General features: G+C 39.1%; 2 protein-coding genes across 3 annotated transcripts; one reads left to right on the forward strand and one right to left on the reverse strand.

The window, feature by feature from the left end:
* Nucleotides 1–14915, forward strand: dclre1c (DNA cross-link repair 1C, PSO2 homolog (S. cerevisiae)). Its single transcript, XM_063005321.1, is given in 14 exon segments — nt 1–195; nt 197–330; nt 5054–5138; nt 5244–5303; nt 5415–5470; nt 5971–6072; nt 6746–6818; nt 7642–7782; nt 7883–7984; nt 8087–8223; nt 10115–10169; nt 10845–10933; nt 12200–12294; nt 13978–14915. Coding segments are annotated over 14 exon segments (2094 nt in total). The 5' UTR covers nt 1–84; the 3' UTR covers nt 14832–14915.
* Nucleotides 14916–18936: 4021 nt separating this feature from the next.
* On the reverse strand, nt 18937–26604 carry hspa14 (heat shock protein 14). 2 transcript variants are annotated; one of them, XM_062994913.1, is made up of 14 exons: nt 26516–26604; nt 26136–26216; nt 25300–25382; nt 25090–25138; nt 24845–24950; nt 24663–24753; nt 24465–24569; nt 23785–23946; nt 23545–23700; nt 23365–23431; nt 21941–22156; nt 21570–21719; nt 20640–20707; nt 18937–19153 (listed from the first exon to the last, which is right to left on the reverse strand). In XM_062994913.1, exons 1-14 carry the CDS (start codon nt 26570–26572, stop codon nt 19066–19068), a joined length of 1479 nt encoding a protein of 492 aa, XP_062850983.1. In that variant the 5' UTR covers nt 26573–26604; the 3' UTR covers nt 18937–19065. The 2 variants fall into 2 exon arrangements, with proteins under 2 accessions (XP_062850983.1, XP_062850977.1); XM_062994907.1 differs by having other exon boundaries at nt 23365–23467.

Below are 26604 nucleotides of genomic sequence, written 5' to 3' on the forward strand. Positions count from 1 at the left end.
TAATTATGTGAGGAAGATGTCAGTGTAACTTCCATTCACACTTGGCTAAATGTGCTTTCTGAAAAGCTAAGCTAATCTGTCAGAATGAGTTCATTCCCTGGTCGAATGAGGGAGTATCCTACTATCTCCATTGATCGATTTGACAAGGAGAATTTACACGCCAGAGCTTATTTTCTTTCTCACTGTCATAAAGGTAATGTGACGTTTTCTTTACAGCATTAAATACTTCTATACAAACTAAATGAGCATCTTATAACTGTAATGTGAATGTCTTACAGATCATATGAAAGGACTAAAAGGACCTTTACTGAAAAGGAAACTAAAGTTTAGGTAAGTACTGTTTTAGGTACTCTTGCCTTGTCTCCATTCACTGGCTATTTTTGTTAGGTACACCCCATGTAGGTATATCATTGTTTACTGTTAGTATTCTGTGTATGAGGGATCTACCAAAAGTTTCCGCACTTTTATTTATATTTTGGTTGGAAACTGTGAGGGCAGGACGAGTAGTAATTGGTCGTGTCTGAGAGACTGAGAGAGAGCTTATAATCTGTATTTAACGCCATCTGATTTCCATCTTTTTGGACCGCTCAAAGAAACTTCAAGGGGAAGAAGATTTTCATGTTATGATGATGATGTGAAAGCAGCGGTGCATCAGTGGCTACAAGCTCAACCAAAAACATTTTTTGCTGATAATATGAAAAAAAAGTTGGTACAATGCTGCAAAAAATGTGAATATGTAGAAAAGTCAAGTCATTTGTTTCTGAAATTGTTAATGAATATAGGTTTTAAAAAATTCAGAAACTTTCTGAAGAACAGTGTTGACACTGACCTAGACATGTTTGTTGTGTCAGTACATGTGTAACTTTCTGGGGATGTAACAATATACCTTTACAATATACACCGATCAGCCATAACATTAAAACCACCTCCTTGTTTCTACACTCACTGTCTATTTCATCAGCTCCACTTACCATATAGAAGCACTTTGTAGTTCTACAATTACTGACTGTAGTCCATCTGTTTCTCTGCATGCTTTGTTAGCCTCCTTTTACAGTGGGGTCAAAAAGTATTTAGTCAGCCACTGATTGTGTAGGTCCTCCTATTTAGAAAGATGATAGAGGTCTGTAATTTTCATCATAGGTACACTTCAACTATGAGAGACAAAATGAGAAAAAAAAAATCCAGGAAATCACATTGTAGGATTTTTAAAGAATTTATTTGTAAATTATGGTGGAAAATAAGTATTTGGTCAATAACAAACAAGCAAGATTTCTGGCTCTCACAGACCTGTAACCTCTTCTTTAAGAAGCTCTTCTGTCCTCCACTCGTTACCTGTATTAATGGCACCTGTTTGACCTCGTTATCTGTATAAAAGACACCTGTCCACAGCCTCAAACAGTCAGACTCCAAACTCAACCATGGCCAAGACCAAAGAGCTGTCGAAGGACACCAGGAAGAAAATTGTAGACCTGCACCAGGCTGGGAAGAGTAAATCTACAATAGGCAAGCAGGTTGGTGTGAATAAATCAACTGTGGGAGCAATTGTAAGAAAATGGAAGACATACAAGACCATTGATAATCTCCCTTGGGGTCAAGATCTCATCCCGTGGGGTTAAAATGATCATGAGAACGGTGAGCAAAAATCCCAGAACTACACGGAGGGACCTGATGAATGACCTGCAGAGAGCTGGGACCAAAGTAACAAAGGCTACCATCAGTAACACACTACGCCGAGAGGGACTCAAATCCTGCAGTGCCAGGCGTGTCCCCCTGCTTAAGCCAGTACATGTCCAGGCCCGTCTGAAGTTTGCCAGAGAGCATATGGATGATCCAGAGGAGGATTGGGAGAATATCATGTGGTCAGATGAAACCAAAATGGAACTTTTTGGAAAAAACTTAACTCGTCGTGTTTGGAGGAAGAAGAAGAACCCAAGAACACCATACCTACTGTGAAGCATGGGGGTGGAAACATCATGCTTTGGGGCTGTTTTTCTGCAAAGGGGACAGGACGACTGATCCGTGTTAAGGGAAGAATGAACGGGGCCATGTATCGTGAGATTTTAAGCCAAAACCTCCTTCCATCAGTGAGAGCATTGAAGATGGAACGTGGCTGGGTCTTCCAGCATGACAATGATCCCAAACACACCGCTCAGGCAACGAAGGAGTGGCTCCGTAAAAAGCATTTCAAGGTCCTGGAGTGGCCTAGCCAGTCTCCAGACCTCAACCCCATAGAAAATTTGTGGAGTCCGTGTTGCCCAGCTACAGCCCCAAAACATCACTGCTCTAGAGGAGATCTGCATGGAGGAATGGGCCAAAATACCAGCTACAGTGTGTGCAAACCTGGTGAAGACTTACAGGAAACGTTTGACCTCTGTCATTGCCAACAAAGGTTATGTTACAAAGTATTGAGTTGAACTTTTGTTATTGACCAAATACTTATTTTCCACCATAATTTACAAATAAATTCTTTATAAATCCTACAATGTGATTTCCTGGATTTCTTTTTCTCATTTTGTCTCTCATAGTTGAAGTTAGGGCTGGGCGATATATCGATATTTTAAAAATATCGATATATTTTCATACGCGATATAAGATAAGACAATATCGCATATATCGATATAAATGTTGCGTTCCAGTTAGATCCGACAGTTCGTCTTTCTCTTCTCCCAGTTTGTCTCTGCACATGTTCACCTGCCCCGCCCCTCTCCCTCACTGAACACAACTCGCCCCTCCCCACCGCTTCACCAGTAAGTCCTGCAGGCAGCGATAGCATGGAGACGGATAAAGACATGACAGAAGCTATCGAAGAGGAGCTGTTTACTAAAAAGAAAAATAATGACTAATTTTGTAATTATTTGGAGATGGTTCGAATTCAAAGTGTCAGATGAGCAGCAGAATAGTGTATTCTGTAGAGAATGCCGAAAACAAGTCCAGATAAAAGGTTCCAGCTCCGTGTACCTTCATTCGTTTTTCACTTCAAATCCCAAAGTTAAAAAACAAGAAAACGAGTCGTTATTCGTTTCAAAAACCAACACAAGCGCATGCACGCGCTGACATGCACGTATTTACTTCACATTAAGTGTTGAGAAAGTAATAATAACGTAACGGTGCGTCTCCTGTTGTTCTGACTCTTGTGTTTGTATATGTGATGTGCATGTATTTGCTCTATCTGTAAAAACAAACATTATGGGGATTTCTGTACTGGATGTTGTACGTGGTCGTGTTAGTTTATACTGGACGATCGCCCGACGTCCGACACGTCATTTATTTATTTATCTTCTATTATAGTATTTCTTGTTGTCGGCCAATAAACAACCAAACATTATTAAATTGCATGAACTAACTCTGCAGTAAACAAGGAGCAAACAGCAATTAAACAGCAAATAAAGCTGTTAAATAATAATAAAGTGCATGAAGAAGAACGCTGATTAAAATGCATTAAATGTTGTAATAGTTACACAGTAACATGAACGATTAGTTCTGCCTGTATTACAGAACTGAGTTCTATACAGTAAAAGAAAATATTAATGTAAATGTTAATGTTGTGGCGACATATACATAAAATAATGTATAAAGTCCAAACATGGGGGGGTGGGGGGTTAACGAGGGGTTTACTTTAACGGGGTTTTACTTTTAATGTCACACAAGCTCAGCCGGAAACCGTGTCATTCCAACATCTTCCCTACACACTCGCTCCCTGCGCCCTATAGTACACTTAACATTCTTAAAGGGCCAGACAATATATTTGTAATTCACGTTAGACAACAGGAGATGCCTTAGAAAACAACTTTTTTTTTTCTTAGAATAGCTCTTTTTTTAAAGGAAAAATAGTTCTTGTGTAAAGCTTCCCCAGCATGAATATTAATAAAAGTGCCTGTAAAAAAATTGGAACATGTAGCTTTGTCTCAGAAGTGTCTTTTTGTTATTACCTTATGGAATAAAAAAATATCGAGATATATATCGTATATCGCCATTCAGAAAAAAATATCGAGATATAATTTTTGATCCATATCGCCCAGCCCTAGTTGAAGTGTACCTATGATGAAAATTACAGACCTCTCTCATCTTTCTAAGTAGGAGAACTTGCACAATCAGTGGCTGACTAAATACTTTTTGACCCCACTGTATGCTGTTCTTCAATGGTCAGGACCCCCACAGGACCACCACAGAGCAGGTATTATTTGGGTGATGAGTCATTTTCAGTACTGCAGTGACACTGACATGGTGGTGGTGTGTTAGTGTGTGTTGTGCTGGTATGAGTGAATAGGACAGAGCAGCGCTGCAGTGCTGAGAATGATCCACCACCTAAAAAATACCTGCTCTGTGGTGGCCCTGTGGGGGTCTTGACCATTGAAGAACAGGGTGAAAACAGGCTAAAACAGTATGTAGAGAAACAGATGGACTACAGTCAGTAATTGTAGAACTTAAAAGTGCTTCTATATGGTAAGTGGAGCTGATAAAATGGACAGTGAGTGTAGAAACAAGGAGGTGGTTTTAATGTTATGGCTGATCAGTGTACAATTATCATTTACATTTACATTTTCAGCATTTAGCAGACACCTTCATCCAAAGCGACTTACATTACAGTTACAGTATACAGTCTGAGCAATAGAGGGTTAAGGGCCTTTCTCAAGGGCCCAACAGTGACAACCTGGCGGTGGTGGGGCTTGAACCAGCGACCCTCTGGTCACTGGCCTAGTACCTTAACCACTAGGCTACAGCTTGCCCAATATTATCAATATTCATCATTACTTTACCTTTACTTTACACATTGTAAGTGTAAACTTCAAGACTACAGCAGGCTACTCTTAACTCAGTATAGAACCCTTTCAGAAAACCTGAAATTAACTTACAACAAATGATTTTTAGCCATTTAGTCACATAAACAAACGGTGTCAGGAACTATTGAAATTCTAAGACCTACATGTGCTTCAAAGTGCACCTAAACTTTTGACTTACTTTATGCCCTAACTGAATGTGTACCTACTATATGTGTTATTATGTATAAACAAATCCTCATCTAAACAGTAAACAAACTACTTTTATGTTTTAGCTTAACTGTCAAGTTGTACTGTTCGATTGTCACAAAAGAGCTTCTACTGAGTAATCCAAAATACATCCACTGGGAAGACCACATTGTAAGTTCTTAGTTCTTAGTAAATGTTTTTTTAACTTGCATGTAAATATCTTTCATCATAGATGTCTGCTTTGTATAATGTTAAGCTTAATTTATGCAATTCCAGGCTACCCTTGAATTGGACAGTCCAACACACATCTCACTAATTGATGAAACCACAGGGGAGGTAAGCACCGTCATTAGACATTCATTCAGCCTTTTATAAAAAAAAAAAAACATGTTTAAATTTATATGAATTTTTATTGTCTACCTGTTCTTTTGCTTGTTTTTAAAACAGTCAGAGGATGTTGTTGTGACATTGCTAACAGCTGGTCATTGCCCTGGATCAGTCATGTAAGCAGTTACTGTAATATATTAATGTGATATGAACCTGTGACAGAACCTGTGATATGATATGATTATTGGCCCTGTATTATTTTGCCCGATAGCTGTTATATTCCCACAAAACATTTATTTGAAACAACTGATATTTGTAAGGATACACACAATACATTCATTTTGCATATTGCGGCCGTTTTCAAGCCCAGAATTGCAAATACTACAAAAGTAAAATAAGAGGTGTTTGGCAATATTGCACAGGCTGTTATAATATGAAAATATATGCACAGAATTACTCATTTAAATTATTCAGTTTTCAGTATACTGACAAAGTACAATATAAATGATTGGTTTGTTAATTTTTATTCACTCTTCTTCAGGGATATGAAAATCACAATAATGCATTTTAACACAGCGCAGATTATACATGTTTATGTATAATTCTTTTGTTTGTGAGTCAGTATGCATGTCAGCTTTTCACCAGAGGTGTAACATCTGGCTTTATCCTTCTGTAGGTTCCTATTTGAGGGAACTCGGGGCACAGTGCTGTACACTGGAGACTTTCGGCTAGCTACTGGAGATGCAGCAAGAATAGAGCACCTGCACTCTGGTGACAGGTGTGTACTCCAGAATTGCACATCATTCTGTTTGACCCACTTTTACTTCCTTTAGGTTCATATTGCAGAGCGACAGTTACACTGCCAAAAGACTGTCAAAAGTATTTTAAACACTATATACAACCCTATTTCAGAAAATAACTTTGGGAAGTATGGAAAATCCAAATAAAAAAGGCAGTGCTAGTTTCTCTGGTCAACTTCATTTGTTAATATTCATCCATTCCTGTATTTTAGGCCTGCAACACATTTCAAAAAGTTTGGGATGGTAAATCATTTACCACTGTGATGTTGAAGGCAGCATATGTTGCTCTATAATTTCAATGTGTTTTTTCTACATTAAAGTTGCCATCACAGAACTGTAAATTACCTTTGACAAGGGCACTGACACAAACCATATGGAAGGGTGCCAGTTGCACCTTTTATTTTAGCATATTAATTTTTACAAAGTGAAACACTTTACATATAAAGTAACTGCCATAGCATTTGCAGAGTAATGTTTTTAATAGTTTGATACAGAGGTTGTTTTCACTTTTTTGTATGCAGTTTGGGTTGTCTTAATAAAGGTTGTCTTAAGGTGTGCTCATCTGTGCTTTAACCCCCAGCAATTTTCCCTTAAATGGAAATTTTTTTATCCATTCTGTCTAAAAATGTCTTCTTCTTCATTATGTTTCAGAGTAAAAAACATTCAGAGTGTGTATATTGACAGCACATTTTACGACCCCAGATTTTATCAGATTCCAAGCAGGGTAAGTTTTCTTAGGTCTTCTATGTATTTAATAGTAATTTATTTTATATTATAAACATGTTAATAAGAGCAGCATGATGGCTCAGTGGGTAGCACTGTTGCCTCACAGCAATAAAGGTCCTGGGGCACCCAGGTGCAGTGGGATATTTCGCTTGCACACTTGCACAAAAGTTCAGTTTCTGAACTTGTCGGTTCGAAACTCTGTGTTGCCTCCAGTTGGCTGGGCGCCATCTAGGAGTCGTAATTGGCAGCACCTGAAGCAGATACTAATTGGCCACCGTATCTGCAGGGTGGGGGCCGGATTATGTGTGGGTGGGTGGGTGGGTGGGTCGGTCTTCATACGCTGTGTAAGGAACCCTGATTGTGCAGAAAGCAGGGGCAAGAAGAGGAAGGCTGTGCACGTGTCGGAAGAGGTGTGTACAGTTACGTGCTCTCTTCGGATGCAATCTGGTATCTCTGGTAGCAGCGGAAGACAGAATTGAAGTCCTGGGTTTGATTCCCAGGTGGAACGGTCTGGGTCCTTTCTGTGTGGAGTTTGCATGTTCTTCCTGTGTCCCTGTGGGTTTCCTCTGGGAGCTCTGGTTTCCTCCCACAGTCCAAAGACATGCAAGTGAGGTGAATTGGAGATACAAAATTCTCCATGACTGTGTTTAACATTAAACTTGTGAACTGATGAATCTTGTGTAACCAGTAACTACCGATTCTGTCATAAATGTAAGGATTTTAAAACATGTTAAAATCCTAATAAGTAAATAATCATGTTAATATTGTTAATGTAATTGTTAATTTTACTGATAATGCTGTACTGTACTTCTTTTATTTAGGAGTCTTGCTTAGCTGGTATCAGAAAGCTGGTTCAGGATTGGATTTGTCTGAGTCCATATCATGTAGTTTGGTTAAACTGCAAAGCAGCATATGGTTATGAATACCTCTTTACCAACTTGGGAGAGGAATTCAATTTACAGGTTAGTGAGTCTTTTAAATGACGATTTATTTCTTATTTTATAGGACAATTGTCATCAGCTTTGGAAGTCAGTACATCAATCTCTTAATTTTTTGTTGTAGGTCCATGTCAACAGTTTGTTTATGTACAGGAAAATGCCAGAGATCCTGTGTCATGTGACAGCTGACAGAGCTACACAGATCCATGCCTGCAGACACCCCAAGGCATGTTGCATTGTAGATTGCTTATCTCTAAATATGTTTTTCCAGGAAATATGAATTTGGAACTTTTGTTGCTTTATCGTTATTATGGGATTTGTTTAACAGGATGATGAGCTATTCAGGGCGAACAGGCTGCCATGTGGCTCTGCAGCTCCGGATGGCACACCACTTCGCATTATTAGCATCAAACCTTCCACCATGTGGTTTGGGGAACGAACCAGAAAGACAAATGTTATTGTCAGGTAACTACAAATTGACACAATACTGTATGTATATACACACATACATATCTATATATACACACTGGACATAAAAATTAAAATATCTACACACCACTGTGCCAGTTGTTTGTAATGTGAATAATTTAATATTACCTATAATAAGTGCAGTTCAATTTAGAGAGGCAAAATACAAAAAATAAATAAAATACAAATAAAACGGTCGCATTATTCGACCATAAGTGTGCACACCCTCTTATAACTGGGGATGTGACTGTTCAGAATGAACAAATACATTCAAACTCATGTTAAATAGAGGTCAGTGACACCTGCCATCAATTAAAGTGACTGATTAACCCCATTTAAAGTTCAGCTCTTCTAGTAGGATGTTTCTGACATTTACTTAGTTGCATCCTACAAGAAAAGCCTGGTCCACGAAGACAAAGCATTAAATGGATCTCATTGTATAAAAGTAACAGGCAGAAGAAAGGTGAAAAAAATCCATTGCATTACATATACCACGAAACAGTGAAAAGGCAACAAGTGATATTTATTAATAAGGATTTTAACATCATGTTTTACACACTTTGGTTACATTCATGACAGGAGAGATAATTACTCGTTACACAAGATTCATCAGTTCACAAGTTTATAGACAATTTTGTATTTCCAATTCACCTCACTTGCATGTCTTTGGACTGTGGGAGAAAATCGGTGCTCCTGGAGGAACCCATGCAGACACAGGGAGAACATGCAAACTCCATACAGAAAGGATCTGGACCGTTTTACCTGGGGATGGAACCCATCATTAGGTGAATAAAATATGGAACAATAATAACATTACCAAGAACTGGATGTCCCCTCCAAAATTAATAAAAAGACAAAAAGGAAACTAGTTCTAGAGGCTGCCAAGAAGGCCAACAGCGACATTAAAGGAGCTGCAGGAATTTCTTGCAGGTACTAGTTGTGTACTACGTACATATGACAACAGTTCAGTTTATATAGTGCCTTTCTCATACCCAAGGTTGCTTTTCAATGTCGAAGAGGGTAAAAAAAAAAAAAAAAAAGTTTTCCTCTTGTCTTTTCATCAGTTTTGGAGATTCTTGGCAATTTTATTCTTGTGCCATATTTTATCTGGTGGTTTCATGGTAAATGTAATGCCTGGAAAGGCTCTCTGTGGACCAGGCCTTAGTAAATGTCTGGAAAATCCTACTAGAAGAGCTGAACTTTTTATAGGGTTAATCAGAGTCACTTTAATTGATGGCAGGTGTCACTGAATACTATTTAACATAATTTTGTGTTAAAAAATAAAACAAAATTAAAGTAAGTGCACCCAGTTTATATTCGTTGGTCCTCACCAATATTATTGTTCCTGAAGGGACATACTGCCCCCTCCCTGCAGCTGTTTGTAAACAGGAGGTGTTTACAAGTGATTCAGGAGTGAGTTACAGCTGTCTGTTTCAGTCTTCTAAAGAAGTGGCTGTTGACTGTACACTTGGCGAAATAATAATATTATATATTTTTAGTATTGTCAAATGCATCACTTTCTGCTAGTGTTTTGGTATCCAGGTGCAGTTGCATAACCATATGCAAACCCACAATATTAAAAACATAAAAATATTATATATACCTTTCCAGAACACTTGGTTGGCACAGTGTTTCATCACGCTAGCCCATTAATGCTCAAATCCAGGTTTGAATCTCAACTGACCTATCTGCCGGACAGGCTTCTACACAGACACTGGCTGTGTCTGAAGGGGAGTTGTCAAAACCCTGCAATGGGTCGGCACCCTGTCCAGGGTATGCCTGCCTTGCGCTCAATGTTTGAAATAAAATGAAATACATAAACTTTTAGCATTTTTTTTGTTTTTCTTGTAAGGTCTTTTGTGTTATACTTAATGTAACCCGTTTGCAGGATGGGTGGAAGCTCTTACAGGGCATGTTTCTCATTCCATTCTTCATACTCGGAGGTAAGAGATTTTTGAGAAATGGGCTGTTAATTGTATTTTTAAAATGCTGTTCTGAGCTTACAGAGTGTTGGGTGTATTTTAATTCTGCATAAGTGCCACTTAATTACTACTTTGGCTTGTTTAAATATAACATAAATGTGTTTTTGTTGCACCTGCATGTATGTGTGAAAGGGAGTGCATTAGAGCAAGACCAGTTATTGGCCAGTTTTTCTGACAACGCTTTAAAGGTTTTTTAATAAAGAAATCAATGATGTTAGATGAGAGTGTCCTGACTTTTCAGATAAATTAGTAAGATTTTAAATGCCATTTTACACAATGAATCTACAATTTAGTAGCAACCAAAAAGCTTAATGTTAAAATAATCATAATTTGTACCCTTCTTTATTTAGCCCAAAATAAAGCATTTATAGCTGCTAAACTTCAGGCCTAACATCATGTGCCTTTTTTTGCTTTGTAGGCATTTAGTAGCTATAAAGTAAAATCACTTCATCAAAAAAGATAATTATTAGTTTGTTATGTTTGTCAATGCATTTATAATGACCAAGTCATTTTATTATGTTGCCGGTCACAACGTTTTGCAGTCAGCTGGGTAGGCTATTTGAAAAGGACTGTATTAGAGTGCTATATATTTGTATTAATAATGTCTGATCAATGTGTTCATTTATCTGTAATCAGATTAAAGATTTTCTCTCCTACATCAGTCCTGTTCACATTTACCCTAATGTGATTCCACTGGGCCGAACAGTGGAGGAAGTGAGTGAATTGTAAGACTTGTTTTTCTTTTATATGTGCTAGCGTTATTTATTTATTTTGTTTATTAGGATTTTTAACATCATGTTTTACACTTTTGGTTACATTCATGACAGAAACGGTAGTTAATCGTTACACAAGATTCATCAGTTCACAAGTTTAATGTCAAACACAGTCATGGACAATTTTTTGTATCTCCAATTAACCTGACTGCATGTCTTTGGACTGTGGGAGGAAACCGAAGCTCCCGGAGGAAACCCACGCAGACACGGGGAGAACATGCAAACTCCACACAGAAAGGGCCGTCTTGCTGTGAGGCGACAGTGCTACCCACAGAGCCACCCGTGCTAGTGTTATAAAGCCAAAAGTATGTGAAAACACCTCTTAATTATTGAATTCAGGTGTTTCATCCACAACCTCTAATTACATTAGCAAATTAGCATCAGATTGGGGAAGATAATTTTTAGTAATAAGCATGACTGTGCACAAAGTTAAGTCCATAAAGAAATGAATTGGTAAGTTTGAAGGACTTTCAGTGGCCAGAAAAGCACCCTGACTCCAGCTTAGTTGAACACCTAACAAATTGGAACGTCAGTAGTGAGCCAGGCCTTCTCGTCCAACATCACTATCTAACCTCACAAATGCTTTTTCAATAAACTACATTAGATTCACCCGAACATCCAGAATAAACCAAAAATGCACAGTCGATGTAGAATAGGCCATACCAGACTAACACACAAACACTTAATATTAGGAGAAGACCCCACACTTTGTGTAAACTGCCACACACCAATCACCATAAAACACATCCTGATTAAATGCCCAAAGTACAACAGCGAAAGACAAATACTACATATGCCCAATACATTAAAATAAATTTTCACTCAGAACAATTCAGAAAAAATTCTAAATTTCCTTAATAATATAAAACTGAAAACATCATTGAAACATCTTGGAAACATCCTTGGAATATAATGTACATTTACATTTTCAGCATATAGCAAACACTTTTATCCAAAGCGACTTAGTGTGGTGGGGCTTGAACCAGCAACATTCTGATTACTAGTCCAGTACCTTAACCACTGAGCTATCACAACCCTTTCACTATTTATCAAGCTTATGCTCAGTTGTCAACACTCTTTTGACCATATGGTGTATGCTGTTATTTTACTGTATTGTAATAAATTCATTTGTTTAGTTTTACTATGATCATTTGTTGCAAACTACAGTTGGTCTCACTTTTGAGATTGACTATTTAATCTGAATCGTTTCTTTTCCAGGTTGAAGCTGATGTGCAGGAAAAAATCTGAAAATGAGGTTGCATATAAGCCTCTGGGAAAGCTAAAACGAACCAAAACAAAGAGCATGTCACAAGGTATTACAGCAGATCTCACTAGTAAATTGTCTTATGTGCATTATGCATGTATAACATGTTTATGTCAGCCAGTAAGGAGGACTCATGATTCAGGTAAGCCCATAGTACTTATAGGTTTATTGCTTTTCAGCAAATAACAAAATACCACAATGATAACGATCAATCAAAGGTCAGCTTTCCCACTATATGTTCCATTCTGCTTATGTAACACACAAGAGGAAGCACACAAAGGGGGAACAAAACAGGATTTAAATACTCGGGTTAATACCTCCTCGCAGGTGTAACCAGTAATCAACCCAGTTTATCCTCCATTCTCCTTCCTTCCGTTGCATCTTGGAGCTAAACCACACACCCACCTGTCACATACCCCCTTCGCCCGATGCAGGTCAGGGCACCATCCAGCCTGCAACTGACTCCCCCCTAACAGAAAAGAAATCTGCCACCATCATCTGTGCCCCTTGCCTGTAGACCACATTGAATTTGAAGGGTTGGTGTGTGGCCCGCATGTTTGTGTCCTTTACATAATGGAGCAGCAGATGGTGAAAAGGTGCCCAAGCAGATATAGAACCATATCTGTCTGCTTTTTAGAGGGTTTATTCTGTAGATTAGGCACAACAGTTGCCATGACTGCACACACCAAACACTTCTTCCCATGCTATGTCTGACTCAGTCCAATATCAGCCGCCAGCTGTTTAAACCCTGGCCAAGTGGTCCCCAAAATCACTAGGTGGGAAACAGTCAAACCAATGAGCTGAGGTGACACTTCTAGCATGCCAGCTAACTTTGTAATTGCAACCAAATTACACTTGAACACCTTTATAAAAATTGCAAATGAATAAAAATTACTTACATTTAAACATAAACATAACTTTGCTCTCTACTTCTTGCCTGCCTTCTTGGCTGAGGAAGCACTAGATGCTCTCTTGTTATTCAGTCAGAATAAGGCATCTCGGCGCCCAGGTGGCACAGCAAGATATTCCGCTGGCACACCAGTGCTGAGATTCTGAACACCGTGGTTCAAATCTGCTACTGGTCAGCTGAGTGCCATCAGACTAAATTGGCCACAGAGTCTGGTGGGTGGGAGAACACCGGACAAAGTAGCAAGGACCCTGCTTAGCAGCCCGAGGCGAAAAAGAAAGGGGTTGAGAGACTGTGCATGCGTCAAAGGGGGCGTGGAGCAGGCAAATATACCCTACTCGAACGCCATCGTGATCCAAGCAGCTGAACACTAATTGGCTATGCTAAATCTTGAAAAAATGGAAGAAAATGCTTAAATAAATAGAAATAAAAGAATAGGGCATCTCATTAGGCAGCATTTTAAGGCATCTAAGCCTTCTTGTCAGTAGCGCGGGTAGGATGATGTAAAATGCTGCCTCTGTAGAAAGCTCACTAGGTTTTGAGAGAGACCCATTGTGTGCTAGCTCTACACACAGGCACTTTTCTTACTTTTTCTTTCTCTGTACCCAAAGGCTTTCATAAAAATATCTTACATTTTTTGTAACATACACTCTTCTTACCGCTTTTACAACTTTTTTGTTACCTTATGTAATGCACTGGCATCATTCGCAGGTTTACTTGAATTTGATCACCTGATTTTTTTTTCATATATGAACATGTTCAGACACTTCAAGTCAATATAATTCAAATATCACCTTTATAACTCTAGAATTACTTTTGTCTCAGGTTCAGAAAGTGAAGATGAGTTGTTTGACGGGGTTGCCATGGTGCCTAGGAGAAAGAAGCTTGCTGTGAATGAAATAAAAGAGCATCATAGTCTGGAAATATCAGATCATGATGAAAAAGACTGTAAAATTCAACAAGAGCTTGAACCTATTGTCCGGACATCCAACTATATGGATTGCACAGAGTCCAATGATGATAATGATGGCGATGAAGCTGAAGAGAAGGAACTTTCAAATCCAGAGCCAGCTGGTGATGCCCTAGCTACCCCATCTTGCTTCCAGTCAGATACATCCTCCTCAGGAATTCCCCCACCCGTTTGTGTTTCACAAGTGCCCTCTCCAAAGCGGGCTCCCCCCACCTGGTCTAGATTTTTCAAAGCAGAACCAGTTCTAACTGATGAGAGTGGGGACCTGGAAAACAGTCAGAACAGCCAGACTCTGTCCTCTGAATATAGAACATCCCAGTCGCCAGAGCTCTTCGACGATGATGAGTCAGGTCACTTGACTTCATCTCAATCAACACATGTATCAGATGCAGGTATGGAGAGCCAACTGGACACAGTGCCAGTTCAGGCAGAGCTCAGCAGTGACACCCTAATGAGCAAACAATGTACCAGGCACCGTTTTCACACATCAACAGAAACAAAGCAAGCTTTAACTGACGATTGCAAGCACCAAGCTGATGGAGCTGAACACACAGAACCGCTGTCAGACTCACAGGTTTCATCTGATTTTGACCTGCCACAAACACCGGGTTCCAAGGCCCCACAATCTGACGAACTGAACGAGCTGTACAAGAAGTTGGCAGCTGGGGAAGAAGTTCTTACCAAAAATGTTCAGCATAAATCAGTCTAACTAAAGATTAGACTTTAGGAATTTAGATTTAGGAATTTAGATTTAGGGAAAAAAAAAAAAAAATGCCTTGTGAACAGCTTTAAAACACCATGGCTTATATTTTAGTCTTTGGAACTCTTTTGAAGCCTAGATATAAAAAGTAGAGTTTCTGAACTCCTCGGTTCGAAACTCGGTGTTGCCACCGGTCGGCTGGGCGCCATCTAGCTGGCATAATTGGCAGTGCCTGCAGGGCGGGATGACCGGACTTTGTGGGTGGGGTGACCGGACTTTGTGGGTGGGGTCTTCAAGCACTGTGTAAGGACCCTGATTAGCAGATAAAGAGGCGCCTGTGCAGAATGCATGGGTGACAAAGGGTTCCGTTAAGGGCTGTGCGCTGGTCGTCGGAGGACCCGCCTCGACTGCAATCAGGGATCCCACAGCAGCGGAAGACAAATTGACTACGCTAAATTGGGAGAAAATGCATAAATAAAATAGAAAAAAATCAACAATATCTGGCACAGGTGTGCCAAATCACGTATGCAGAACAGAAGGATCTGCTGTGGTGACCCCAATACAGGAGCAGCCGAATAAGCAAAAAATGTAAATAGTCAAAAATCTCTTATAGGTCTTTGATTGAAAGATGTCTGTGACAGTGAAGTCCAAAACACAGGATTTATATCCAGCACATTAGTTTCTAATAATGGAAGAGATTCCTTCCATGTTCATGTTCCATCATATTTTTCAGGGGATTTGTGAAAATAGTTAATAATTGTAATAATTGTAGTAGGTGTCAGTGTCCTACTGACGTATTATTTAATTATGGCTTATAATTTCAAAACAAATGTTTGGTTATTGAAAACTGACAAGAACAAAAATTTCAAAACGTAAAACTGTAAAAAAAAAATCTAAAAAGTTAATGGGGGAAAAAAACCTTAACTACACAAACATTCAGATACATTGTTCAGTGAAATACACCGATCAGCCATAACAATAAAACCACCTCCTTGTTTCTACACTCACTGTCCATGTTATCAGCTCCACTTACCATATAGGAGCACTTGGACTGAGAATAGTCCACCAACAAAAAACATCCAGCCAACAGCGCCCCATAGGCAGCGTACTGTGACTACTGATGATGGTCTACAAGATGACCAACTCAAACAGCGGCAATAGGTGAGTGATTGTTCCTGACTTTACGTCTAAAACGTGGACCAACTAGGTAGGAGTGTCTAATAGAGTGGACAGTGAGTGGACTCGGTATTTAAAAACTCCATTTATAATAAAATATAGTAAATGCTGTGATTTTTGGGTCATGCATGTCGTTCATGTACCTTAACATTTCAGAACAAAAAGTGTCAAGTGTCAGTTACTAGAAATGTGTCATTTAAACAAATTCACTACTTAAATATCCACAGCTTGAGATATAAACATTCCACATGGCAGGAATATTAGCATCCATTCCAAATATTTTACATACAACTGTTATTTTCACACTAAATTGTTGTTAAAAAAAGATGTAATAAATTCATATTAATTTGGATGTTTTAGTTTTTTTTCTATTCTACTGTAATGTGTATTTTTTGTGTAAATATAAATGTCTACAGTATAAAAATGTCCAGTGTGTTTGAAAACATATGACATATGTACATACAGTGCTACCTTGTAACTTAATGTCCCTAAACTCAAAACGCCCTTCGTTGAGAAATTTCTACCCTTAAACCCGACGTTTTCCTTAAACTCAACATGTTCAGTTTGTTTTTTAAAAATGTACTTATTTAGTTTCAAATTAACAATGAACAGTCGCTTTGTTCAGCACTTGGCTTGAGCGGTGCGGTAACACGTCAAGTAACAAGTGCGCATACAGTGCCTTGCAAAAGTATTCGGCCCCCTTGAACTTTTCAACCTTTTGCCACATTTCAGGCTTCAAACATAACGATATGAAATTGTAATTTTTTGTGAAGAATCAACAACAAGTGGGACACAATCGTGAAGTGGAACGAAATGTATTGGATATTTTAAACTTTTTTTAGAAATAAAAAACTGAAAAGTGGGGCGTGCAATATTATTCAGCCCCCTTGCGTTAATACTTTGTAGCGCCACCTTTTGCTGCGATTACAGCTGCAAGTCGCTTGGGGTATGTCTCTATCAGTTTTGCACATCGAGAGACAGAAATTTTTGCCCATTCTTCCTTGCAAAACAGCTCGAGCTCAGTGAGGTTGGATGGAGAGCGTTTGTGAACAGCAGTTTTCAGCTCTTTCCACAGATTCTCGATGGGATTCAGGTCTGGACTTTGACTTGGCCATTCTAACACCTGGATACGTTTATTTGTGAACCATTCCATTGTAGATTTTGCTTTATGTTTTGGTTCATTGTCTTGTTGGAAGATAAATCTCCGTCCCAGTCTCAGGTCTTTTGCAGACTGCAACAGGTTTTCTTCCAGAATGGTCCTGTATTTGGCTCCATCCATCTTCCCATCAATTTTAACCATCTTCCCTGTCCCTGCTGAAGAAAAGCAGGCCCAAACCATGATGCTGCCACCACCATGTTTGACAGTGGGGATGGTGTGTTCAGGGTGATGAGCTGTGTTGCTTTTACGCCAAACATAACGTTTTGCATTGTGGCCAAAAAGTTCGATTTTGGTTTCATCTGACCAGAGCACCTTCTTCCACATGTTTGGTGTGTCTCCCAGGTGACTTTTTATGGATATCTTTGAGAAATGGCTTTCTTCTTGCCACTCTTCCATAAAGGCCAGATTTGTGCAGTGTACGACTGATTGTGTCCTATGGACAGAGTCTCCCACCTCAGCTGTAGATCTCTGCAGTTCATTCAGAGTGATCATGGGCCTCTTGGCTGCATCTCTGATCAGTCTTCTCCTTGTTTGAGCTGAAAGTTTAGAGGGACGGCCGGGTCTTGGTAGATTTGCAGTGGTCTGATACTCCTTCCATTTCAATATGATCGCTTGCACAGTGCTCCTTGAGATGTTTAAAGCTTGGGAAATCTTTTTGTATCCAAATCCGGCTTTAAACTTCTCCACAACAGTATCTCGGACCTGCCTGGTGTGTTCCTTGGTCTTCATGATGCTCTCTGCGCTTTAAACAGAACTCTGAGACTGTCACAGAGCAGGTGCATTTATACGGAGACTTGATTACACACAGGTGGATTCTATTTATCACCATCAGTCATTTAGGTCAACATTGGATCATTCAGAGATCCTCACTGAACTTCTGGAGTGAGTTTGCTGCACTGAAAGTTAAGGGGCCGAATAATATTGCACGCCCCACTTTTTAGTTTTTTATTTCTAAAAAAAGTTTAAAATATCCAATACATTTCGTTCCACTTCACGATTGTGTCCCACTTGTTGTTGATTCTTCACAAAAAAATACAATTTCATATCGTTGTTTGAAGCCTGAAATGTGGCAAAAGGTTGAAAAGTTCAAGGGGGCCGAATACTTTTGCAAGGCACTGTATGAGACGAATCTGCATTTGTGTGGAATAACCATCAGATTCACTCTGAAAGCTCCACATGTATCTGTGTTTAGCTGGATTTCCCTCACTGTTTCACTTTTAAACTTGTGTTACAGCACACAGTTCCAAGTAATTGTAAGAATCAGCTTTTTATTTCAGTGTTTTTTATATTATATGTGTGTTATTTTTAGTGTAGAAGTGTCAAAAACAACCCCATTATTTTACATATGCATGAAATATATGCAAGTCCATGGGACCATGGAACGCATTAACAGGTTTCCCATACATACTTATGTGAAAAAAATACCTTGAAACTCGACGCCACTCCCAGAACCAATTGACGTTGAGTTTTAAGGTACCACTGTATTTTAAACGCAAGTCCAGTGTTAATACACAGAATCTATTCACTAATGAATCAGGCTGCTAATGTTTTAAGTGTTTCGAATGAGATGCAGACATCACATATAAACAGTAAGAATGTTATGGTTTAGCATTTGTGATCCATGTAGACTTTCCACTTATTTCAGCTTGATTTGTCTTAAATGGTTAAAGTGCAGACATTTACCAACAATACAAGTCAAGCTTTAAATAGTTTCTAAATTTCACATTAGCAGACCAGTGAAACATTTTACAATGAAAAAAAAAAAAAACCATGGAAAAATCCGAAATGAAAAAGCTTTTATTTAATGTCAAGTATATTAAGTGAGCATGTAATTATCTGGAACACCCCAGGTCTCCTTAGGGTCCCACATTGCAGGTATTGTGGTTTATAAGTGTCTATGAAAATGCTCTATGATGCAGCTGCAGCTGTTTCTATAGTAACAGCTTCTGATCTGCCACTACCTTGCTCCGTACAAGTAACATGAAGTGAGCCATCCCTGATAAATAAACACACACAAACCCGCATTAGAACATTAGCAAGACAATACACCAAAACTAAGCTTCCCATATACTGTACAGTGGTGTTAAAAAAAATAGCAGTCCAACCCCATTAACCTGATGAATCACTGTTTTTAGTAGAAATGCTATTTCTACATAGCAAAAAATTTACTTGAAAGTGTAGTAGAGTATTGAAAACAAAACCCAACAATTAGGACATGCATCCCACTCATTCTGAGTAATCGAAGCATTGATTGAAAGGGGGTTGTTCAAAATAATAGCAGTGAGGAGTTCAATTGGTGAAGTCATTCATTCTGCAGAAGAACGGGTGTCAATTTTGGCCCTTATTTAAGGTAGGAGGGTGGCAAATGTTGCACAGGTTGGTCATAGCGCATTTCCTTCTGAAATACTGGGTAAAATGGGTTGTTCCAGACATTGTTCTGATGAACAGCGTACTTTGATTAAAAAGTTGATTTTGGAGGGAAAAAACATACAGAGAAGTGCAGCAAATGATAGGCTGCTCAGCTAAAATGATCTCAAATGCCTTAACGTGACAACCAAAACCTGAAAGATGCAGAAGGAAGTGTGGAACTACTGTTTGAATGGATCAAAGAATAGCCAGAATGGCAAAGGTTCAGCCAATGATCACCTCCAGAAAGATCAAGGAACATCTGAAGTTCCCAGTGAGTACAGAAGATGATTAAGTGAAGCCAATTTACCAGCAAGAACTCCTTGCAAAGTCCCGTTGTTAAGAAAAAGACGTGTCCTGAATGGGTTCAAATTTCCCAAAAAACACATTGACTGGTCCAAAGAGAAATGGCTCAACATTTTGTGGACTGGTGAAAGCAAAATTGTTCTTTTTGGGTCTAGTGGCCGTAGACAGTATGTCAGAGGACCCTCGAGCACTGAATTCGAGCCAAAGTTCACTGTGAAGACAGTAAAGCATGGTGGTACAAAACTATGATATGAGGATGTTTTTCATACCATGGTGTTACGTCTATTTATCACATACGAGGGATCATGGATCAGTTTAAATATATCAGAATACTTGAAGAGATCATGTTGCCCTATGTCGAAGAAGAAATGCTCTTAAAATGGGTGTTTAACATGACAATGACCCAAAACATTTTGGTTACAGACAAACAAGATTGAGGTAATAGAGTGGCCAGCCCAATCCCCTGACCTCAATCCCATAGAGAACTTGTGGGCTGATATCTGATTTTTAAAGAAAAATGCTGGCACTGCTATTTTTTTGAACAGCCTAATATTCATTTTTCTTAACTTTCTGTAAAGGATTAACACAAACTGGCTAAATGTTGTTAATGTTTTGATTTAGAATTAAAAGTGTAGTAATTTCAGTGCATTTGCATTTATGGAAATAAAGGTTATTATAATGATTTTGTGCTTTATTCACTTTTTTAAAAATCACTGCTATTTTTTTGAACACTACTGTATATGGACAAATAAAATAACAATTGACTTTACCTTTTCATTGTAACCACTGTGACTATATCATGCATGTCCTCTTTGGGTTCAAGGTCTCTAAGAACAACCTAGATGAGACAAAATGAAATGTAAACAAATGCTGCATTTTCTCACCACTTTTCAGTATTTTTATAAACTCTAATAACTAAGGTGGCACAGTAGCTAATGTGGGTTCTACACACCTGGCAACCTCTACAAGGGGTTTGTCATGGTTCCTGCAAATACTCGGTTACGAAAGATTAATACATAATGAAACAAAATTAAAACTCTATTAAGTGCCCATTTAATTTGATAGAGGAAAACACCAGGTTTAGATGAGTGAGATTTTATAACTAAGGCTGTGTTTTTTATAGTTAAACCAAAAAAAAAAGGACGTACGATGCACATATGACTTTTCACCAGGTTCCGAGGCCTGTCAGAACAATGCACCATGCTGGGCTAAAGGAACTTAAAAAAAATTAGGGTCTTTGGGGTAGTGTATACCTGAAACTGTTTTAGCAATGTATGCTACTGTGAGAAAGGATCAGATGGGCTGTTTCTGTGGGAAAGAATCAGACGGGCTAGACTTTAACCACCATACTCATCAGTGAGCCTCAGACTCCCAATAACCTGCCGGTAGTTCACCTGCTGTCATTTCTTGGACGATTTTGGTCGGTAGTAACTACTGCATGATGGGAACATGAGTCATGACACAAGACCTGCCATATTAGAGATGCTCTGATCTATTCCTTTAAAAATCACAATTCAGTCATTGTCAAAGTGGCTCAGATCTTTCCAGCACATCCTCCAGAACCAACTGTTTACTTGCTGCCTAATATATCATGCCCATAACCCGGGCCATTATAACAAGATAATGTTATTCACTTTACCCATCAGTGGTATTAATGTGGCAAAGTGGTGCGAGTGAGTTTGTAGATATATCAGTAATACCTGTGCCAAGGGTTTCTGGGCTTGGTACAGCTCAAGACATACAGAGGACAAGCTGCCTGGGCCTTGTAGTGTGTGCTGTCGGCGGGCTGGGAGGGGTGTGCCAGAAGGAAACAAAACTGTATAGATGTCAGCTCCGGAGTCATCCACCTCCTGTGAGACAATCAATCAAGAACAATCAATCAAATGTGTGCATCATAACCACTTCTTTATTTATTCAGAGGTAAATCCTGATGTGGCTGAAGTTTTTTTTTGTCTAGTATGGTTGTAAGAATACATTCAACTACAAAAAGTTTATAATAAACTGTAATAGTCACTATTTTAATGGAAAACACATTTCAAATACCCATTTCTCATTTTTCGTTTCTACTCACCTTGACTAGAATGTCACTGACACAACAGTCCACAGTGATCGAGTCCTCATCCAGGACCAGGCTCTCTTTGCCCACCAAGATTCCTGCTTGCATGGCTGCTCCGATCGGGATGACCTCATCTGGAGGGATGGAGCAGAGCAGCTCCACATCGGGGAACAGATCTTTAATCATCTGCTGGAGTTTGGGAATCTTTGCAGAACCTCCGCTCAAGACCACCTGCAATAAAATAATTGTAAGCCTATGCAAAGTACTGCAGCCCATTCACTGCCATGTGATCAACATAGTATACTATGCTAAATTATATATTTGTGCCAAAGGTTACCACTTAATATACAGTAGATGAGTTAATAATAACTTCATAATTTATTTTACGTTACAATAGGGTTTGTTTGAGTTTCCTCCAGTAGAGAGACCAAGAAAGAGAAAACATGCCAAATTGCTTACAGGCCATGACCAAAAGCACTGATTGAAATCAGGACCTCAGGACTCATGTTGATGTACTGTAATCACTCTACCAGTTGACGCCAAGCATAAAATATCTAAGTGACTTAAGAAGATTTATTACTTGGGCTTCAGTTAGAAACACTGCTTAACTGACTAGCATCTTGTGGCATATACTTAGAGAATGATACAAACTTGAATGCTTGACCACAACAGTTAGGAGGTCTGGTGGGTGCAGGGCAGTATATTGCTGTTAATGGTCTTCTTAATACAATGCTGAACACAATGAAGAAAGCTTTCTTTCCTGATGGATGTGGTATTTTTCACGATGTTCTCATGATGCATCCACAGACTATCAGGGGTTACACATCATATGGTTTAATCTGGCACGGCTACCAGATCTTAATCTAACACATCTAGATATTTATCCAACAACTCTAGGATATAAAGGATCAGCTGGTTAGAGATTACTTATTGCCATCACGAGTGGCACGGTGGCTCAGTGGGTAGCAGCAAGAAGGTCCTGGGTTTGATTCCCAGGTGGAGCGGTTGGGTCCTTTCTGTTTGGAGTTCACATATTCTCCCCGTGTCTGCATGGGTTTCCTCTGGGAGCTTTGGTTTCCTCCCACAGTCCAAAGACATGAAAGTGGGGTGAATTAGAGATTGGACACAAAATTGTCCATAACTGTGTTTGACACAAAAGACTGGAACTGATGAATCTTGTGTAACCACTAACTACCGATTCTGTCATGAATGTAACCAAAGTGTGTAAAAAATAACATTAAAATCCAAATAAATAAATACCACCACTATCAAAACATCAAGTGACGAAATATTCATTTGAACAATGCTGTTCCATTCCTCAAGCTGTTCCAGCAGCTTGTAATGGTATTAAACTTTACTAAATTGCTTTACATCGGATGTTTTTCCTTCAATTTGCCATCAATCTGTACTCCACAGTGTATTTTCCTCCTATTTTTTACCTTGTTGACATCTGAAGTGGAGAGGCCGACTTGTTCCAGAAGTTTTCTGATTGGCTGGATGCTTTTACTAAACAGGTTAGAGCATATTAACTCAAAGCGTGCCCTGTGAAGAGATCCAACTTTTAGATTAGACCATTACAATTATACCATTTTGTATGTGGAGAGAAAAGCTGTGCATACCTTGATACACTACACTCAAAGTCCATGCCATCGTAGAGCGAGTCCACAAAGCAGTTGGAGCTACCCAGTGTGGAGAGGGTGTGTTTGGCTAAGTCTGCGCTGTTCATCAGCTTCATCATTGCTCTGGGGTTACCACTCACATCTTGCTTGTACACCCTTTAGGCATCCACACACAGAATAAGTTTCAGATGGCACACACAACAGAACAGGAAACTTCATACTGACAGCATAGTGACTTACTTTTTGAACTCTGAGGCCAGATACTGTGCCAGTGCCTGTGTAAAGCTCTCTCCTCCAGTGCTGTGGTCTGTGTGTGTCGCCAGCACTTTGTACATCCCGGTGTTCACCTCCAGGGCTGTCACACTCAGTGATGTGCCGCCAAGCTTATAAACTAACACATGGCTAAACACAAAAAGAGGAGAAGATATTACCTAAAAGCTATATACTGATTGAAATACGGCTAGTGGACAAAATAATGGAAATTCCAGATGACCAGGCACTTGACTACCCAGTTGCACCTCTCCTCTATTGCTGTAGACACCTACCCTGACCAAAGAGGGCCGCACCTAACACACGCACCCCTGAGACATATGTGCGGTTTCTTTTTACCAGCACGAAGCCAGTTCACACCGGGATCAGTATCGCCTACTAACAGTCAGGTTCAGGCACCCGTGACCAGTCAGCCATGGTCTCAATAGCAGCCGAAATGAGGAATTCCTCAGACATAGCCAATCATGTCTGTGTTGGCGTTGACTGGATACGTAGGTAGTGCCAAACTCATTTTAAATCATGAGTCAAGACAGTCGAGATTAATTTAAACAACCATTTAGACTATCAGCATTAACTGAGCAATGCTTTATTTGTCAGTTATCAATAAATTATCAACATTTCTATTTGACACAAGCTTCGTGACTACTTGCCTCTTTCCTGATGGTGAGTCCTGGCCAATGCCATAGGCCAGAAGAGCAGCGGATGGTTCATGGATCAGTCGTAGAACATTAAACCCAGCTTCCTCTGCAGCATTTCTAAAACAACATAGCCCCATACAAACAAAATATTACCACCATACATTGGTACACGCATTGTAATACTCGGCATAAAACATATTGGTTGCATACCTCAATGCATTTTTCTGCATTTCACCAAACTCGAAAGGCACAGTGATGACAGCGTCTTTTACATCAGAACCCAAAGCTGACTGAGCCGTCTCTGTAGACAAAACAATCCTTCTTTAAAATGGCAGAAATCAAAAATACCATTTTAAATAGTGTGTTCTGTGCTAGAATGTCCACCAACCTACCTTTCATTTTGTGAAAGATCAATTTAGCTACATCTTTAGGAGCCACATACTTTGTTGTCTCCCCAGTATCAATTTCATACATGGGCAGGTCACCTTTACTGACAATCTAAAGTGAAGGAAAACATTACCAATAAATATTATGTTCCTGTTTATAGAAAAATCAGAGGCAATCACTAGTTTTTTTTAGTTGTATTGTTGGTACAACCTCAGTATACACTATAAAAGTAAACAAGAAATATACGCACTGTGCATTTGCTTTCTTCTCTGTGTGTCTCAGCATCAGGGTCATCATAGCTGAAATGAGACAGTGCAGAAAATGTTTATTTAACAGTTCTAATATATTTAATAGCACAAATAGAGTTTAAGCAAGCTAAATGTGAATACAAGATAAGTAGTGTAAAAAAATATTTAGGGTTTTTGATTCTGTGTAAATTAATATTGTGTATAAGACATACCGTCTGCCAAGTATCTGTTTAACTTTCACCACGGTATTTGCTGCATTTCGTATTCTGCCCTGCTTTGCTGCAATGCCAACAATCTGTGGGAAAAAATAATCAGAAATCTAAGCCAATCTTACCAGTGTTGCTTATTAACTGTATCAGCTAAAAAATCTTTATTTTTTAACTTTTGCCTACATATTCCATTTACTAGCTTTGCGGGAACCAATTCATATCTACAGTCTTGCTGTAAAGCAGTATACCTTAATGTCTGTACCAAACATTGATCCGTTTCTAACATTTTTTGTATAACAACTGTCTGAGTGTTTCTGTAACACATTGTTTATTGGTGTGCAACCTCTGTGTGTGTTTTTAGAAACAGTTATTATGGATTAATTTATGTACGGTAGCTCAGCAGTTAAAAGACTACTCATCTGAAGGTTGCTGGTTCAAGCCCCCCCCCCAATCAAAGTGCCACTATTGGGCCTCTGAGTAATGCCCCTTGTCTCTTTAGAAAAAAAAAAGCATCTGCTGAGTGCATAGAATGTAAATGTGTCTTAAAATGACATATAATATAGCACAGAAAGATAAGTGGCACTATGTCATTTACATGTATTTAGCAGATGCTTTTATCCAAAGCTCAGAGGCCCAACAGTGGCAACTTGTTATTGATTGGGCTTGAACCAGCAACTTTCTGTTTACTAGTCCAGTAACTACTTAGCTTAACTGAAAAGACAAATCAATATGATATGACAACTAACTGTCAGGAAAATTATCATAATCCTGACAAGCCTACCCCCAAAACAATCTGAAGGAAAGGGTATATAATGTAGTATACTTGATGTCTAACTCACCTGCTCAGTATCCCTGTAAGCCACTACAGCTGGAGTAACTCTGTCTCCAGCATCATTTGCCACCACATCTGCTCGCCCATCCTGGGAGAAAAAACACAAGTTAATCAATGCTGCTGAACGCTGCTTTTCATGTGATTTTATTTAACTCAGTATAACGGATCTATCTGGAGAACTACGGAAAAATGCTGATCCCTATTCTGATAAACCACTAAATCCATTCATTCATAGCATTCACACAGCTAGCTAGCAACGAAATGCTAACCTGCTATTTACACTTAGTTCTAATGCTATAGTTAAGTAAAAACAAAATAGTTTAAGTAAGTAACGTGGGATTAAAGAACCCAAATAAGACGTGTTTTATAAAGTACACAAACGCTCACCTTGAACACAGCAACACAAGCACATGTGTATCCGAAATGTACACCGATAGCAGCCATGCTTCCACCAAGCCGCTACCGGAAACCGATGC

Source organism: Trichomycterus rosablanca, chromosome 1 (assembly GCF_030014385.1).
Source record: "Trichomycterus rosablanca isolate fTriRos1 chromosome 1, fTriRos1.hap1, whole genome shotgun sequence".
NCBI classification, from domain to species: domain Eukaryota; kingdom Metazoa; phylum Chordata; class Actinopteri; order Siluriformes; family Trichomycteridae; genus Trichomycterus; species Trichomycterus rosablanca.

Bases quoted from the DNA above. Each gene is read 5' to 3' on its own strand.
- hspa14 (XM_062994907.1), bottom strand. From the start codon at position 26,572: ATGGCTGCTATCGGTGTACATTTCGGATACACATGTGCTTGTGTTGCT. The intron at 24,570-24,662 runs GTATGCAACCAA...ATGTTGTTTTAG, and splicing joins ATGCAGAAAAATGCATTGAG to AAATGCTGCAGAGGAAGCTG. The intron at 23,947-24,464 runs GCAAGTAGTCAC...TTTTGTGTTTAG, and splicing joins GACTCACCATCAGGAAAGAG to CCATGTGTTAGTTTATAAGC.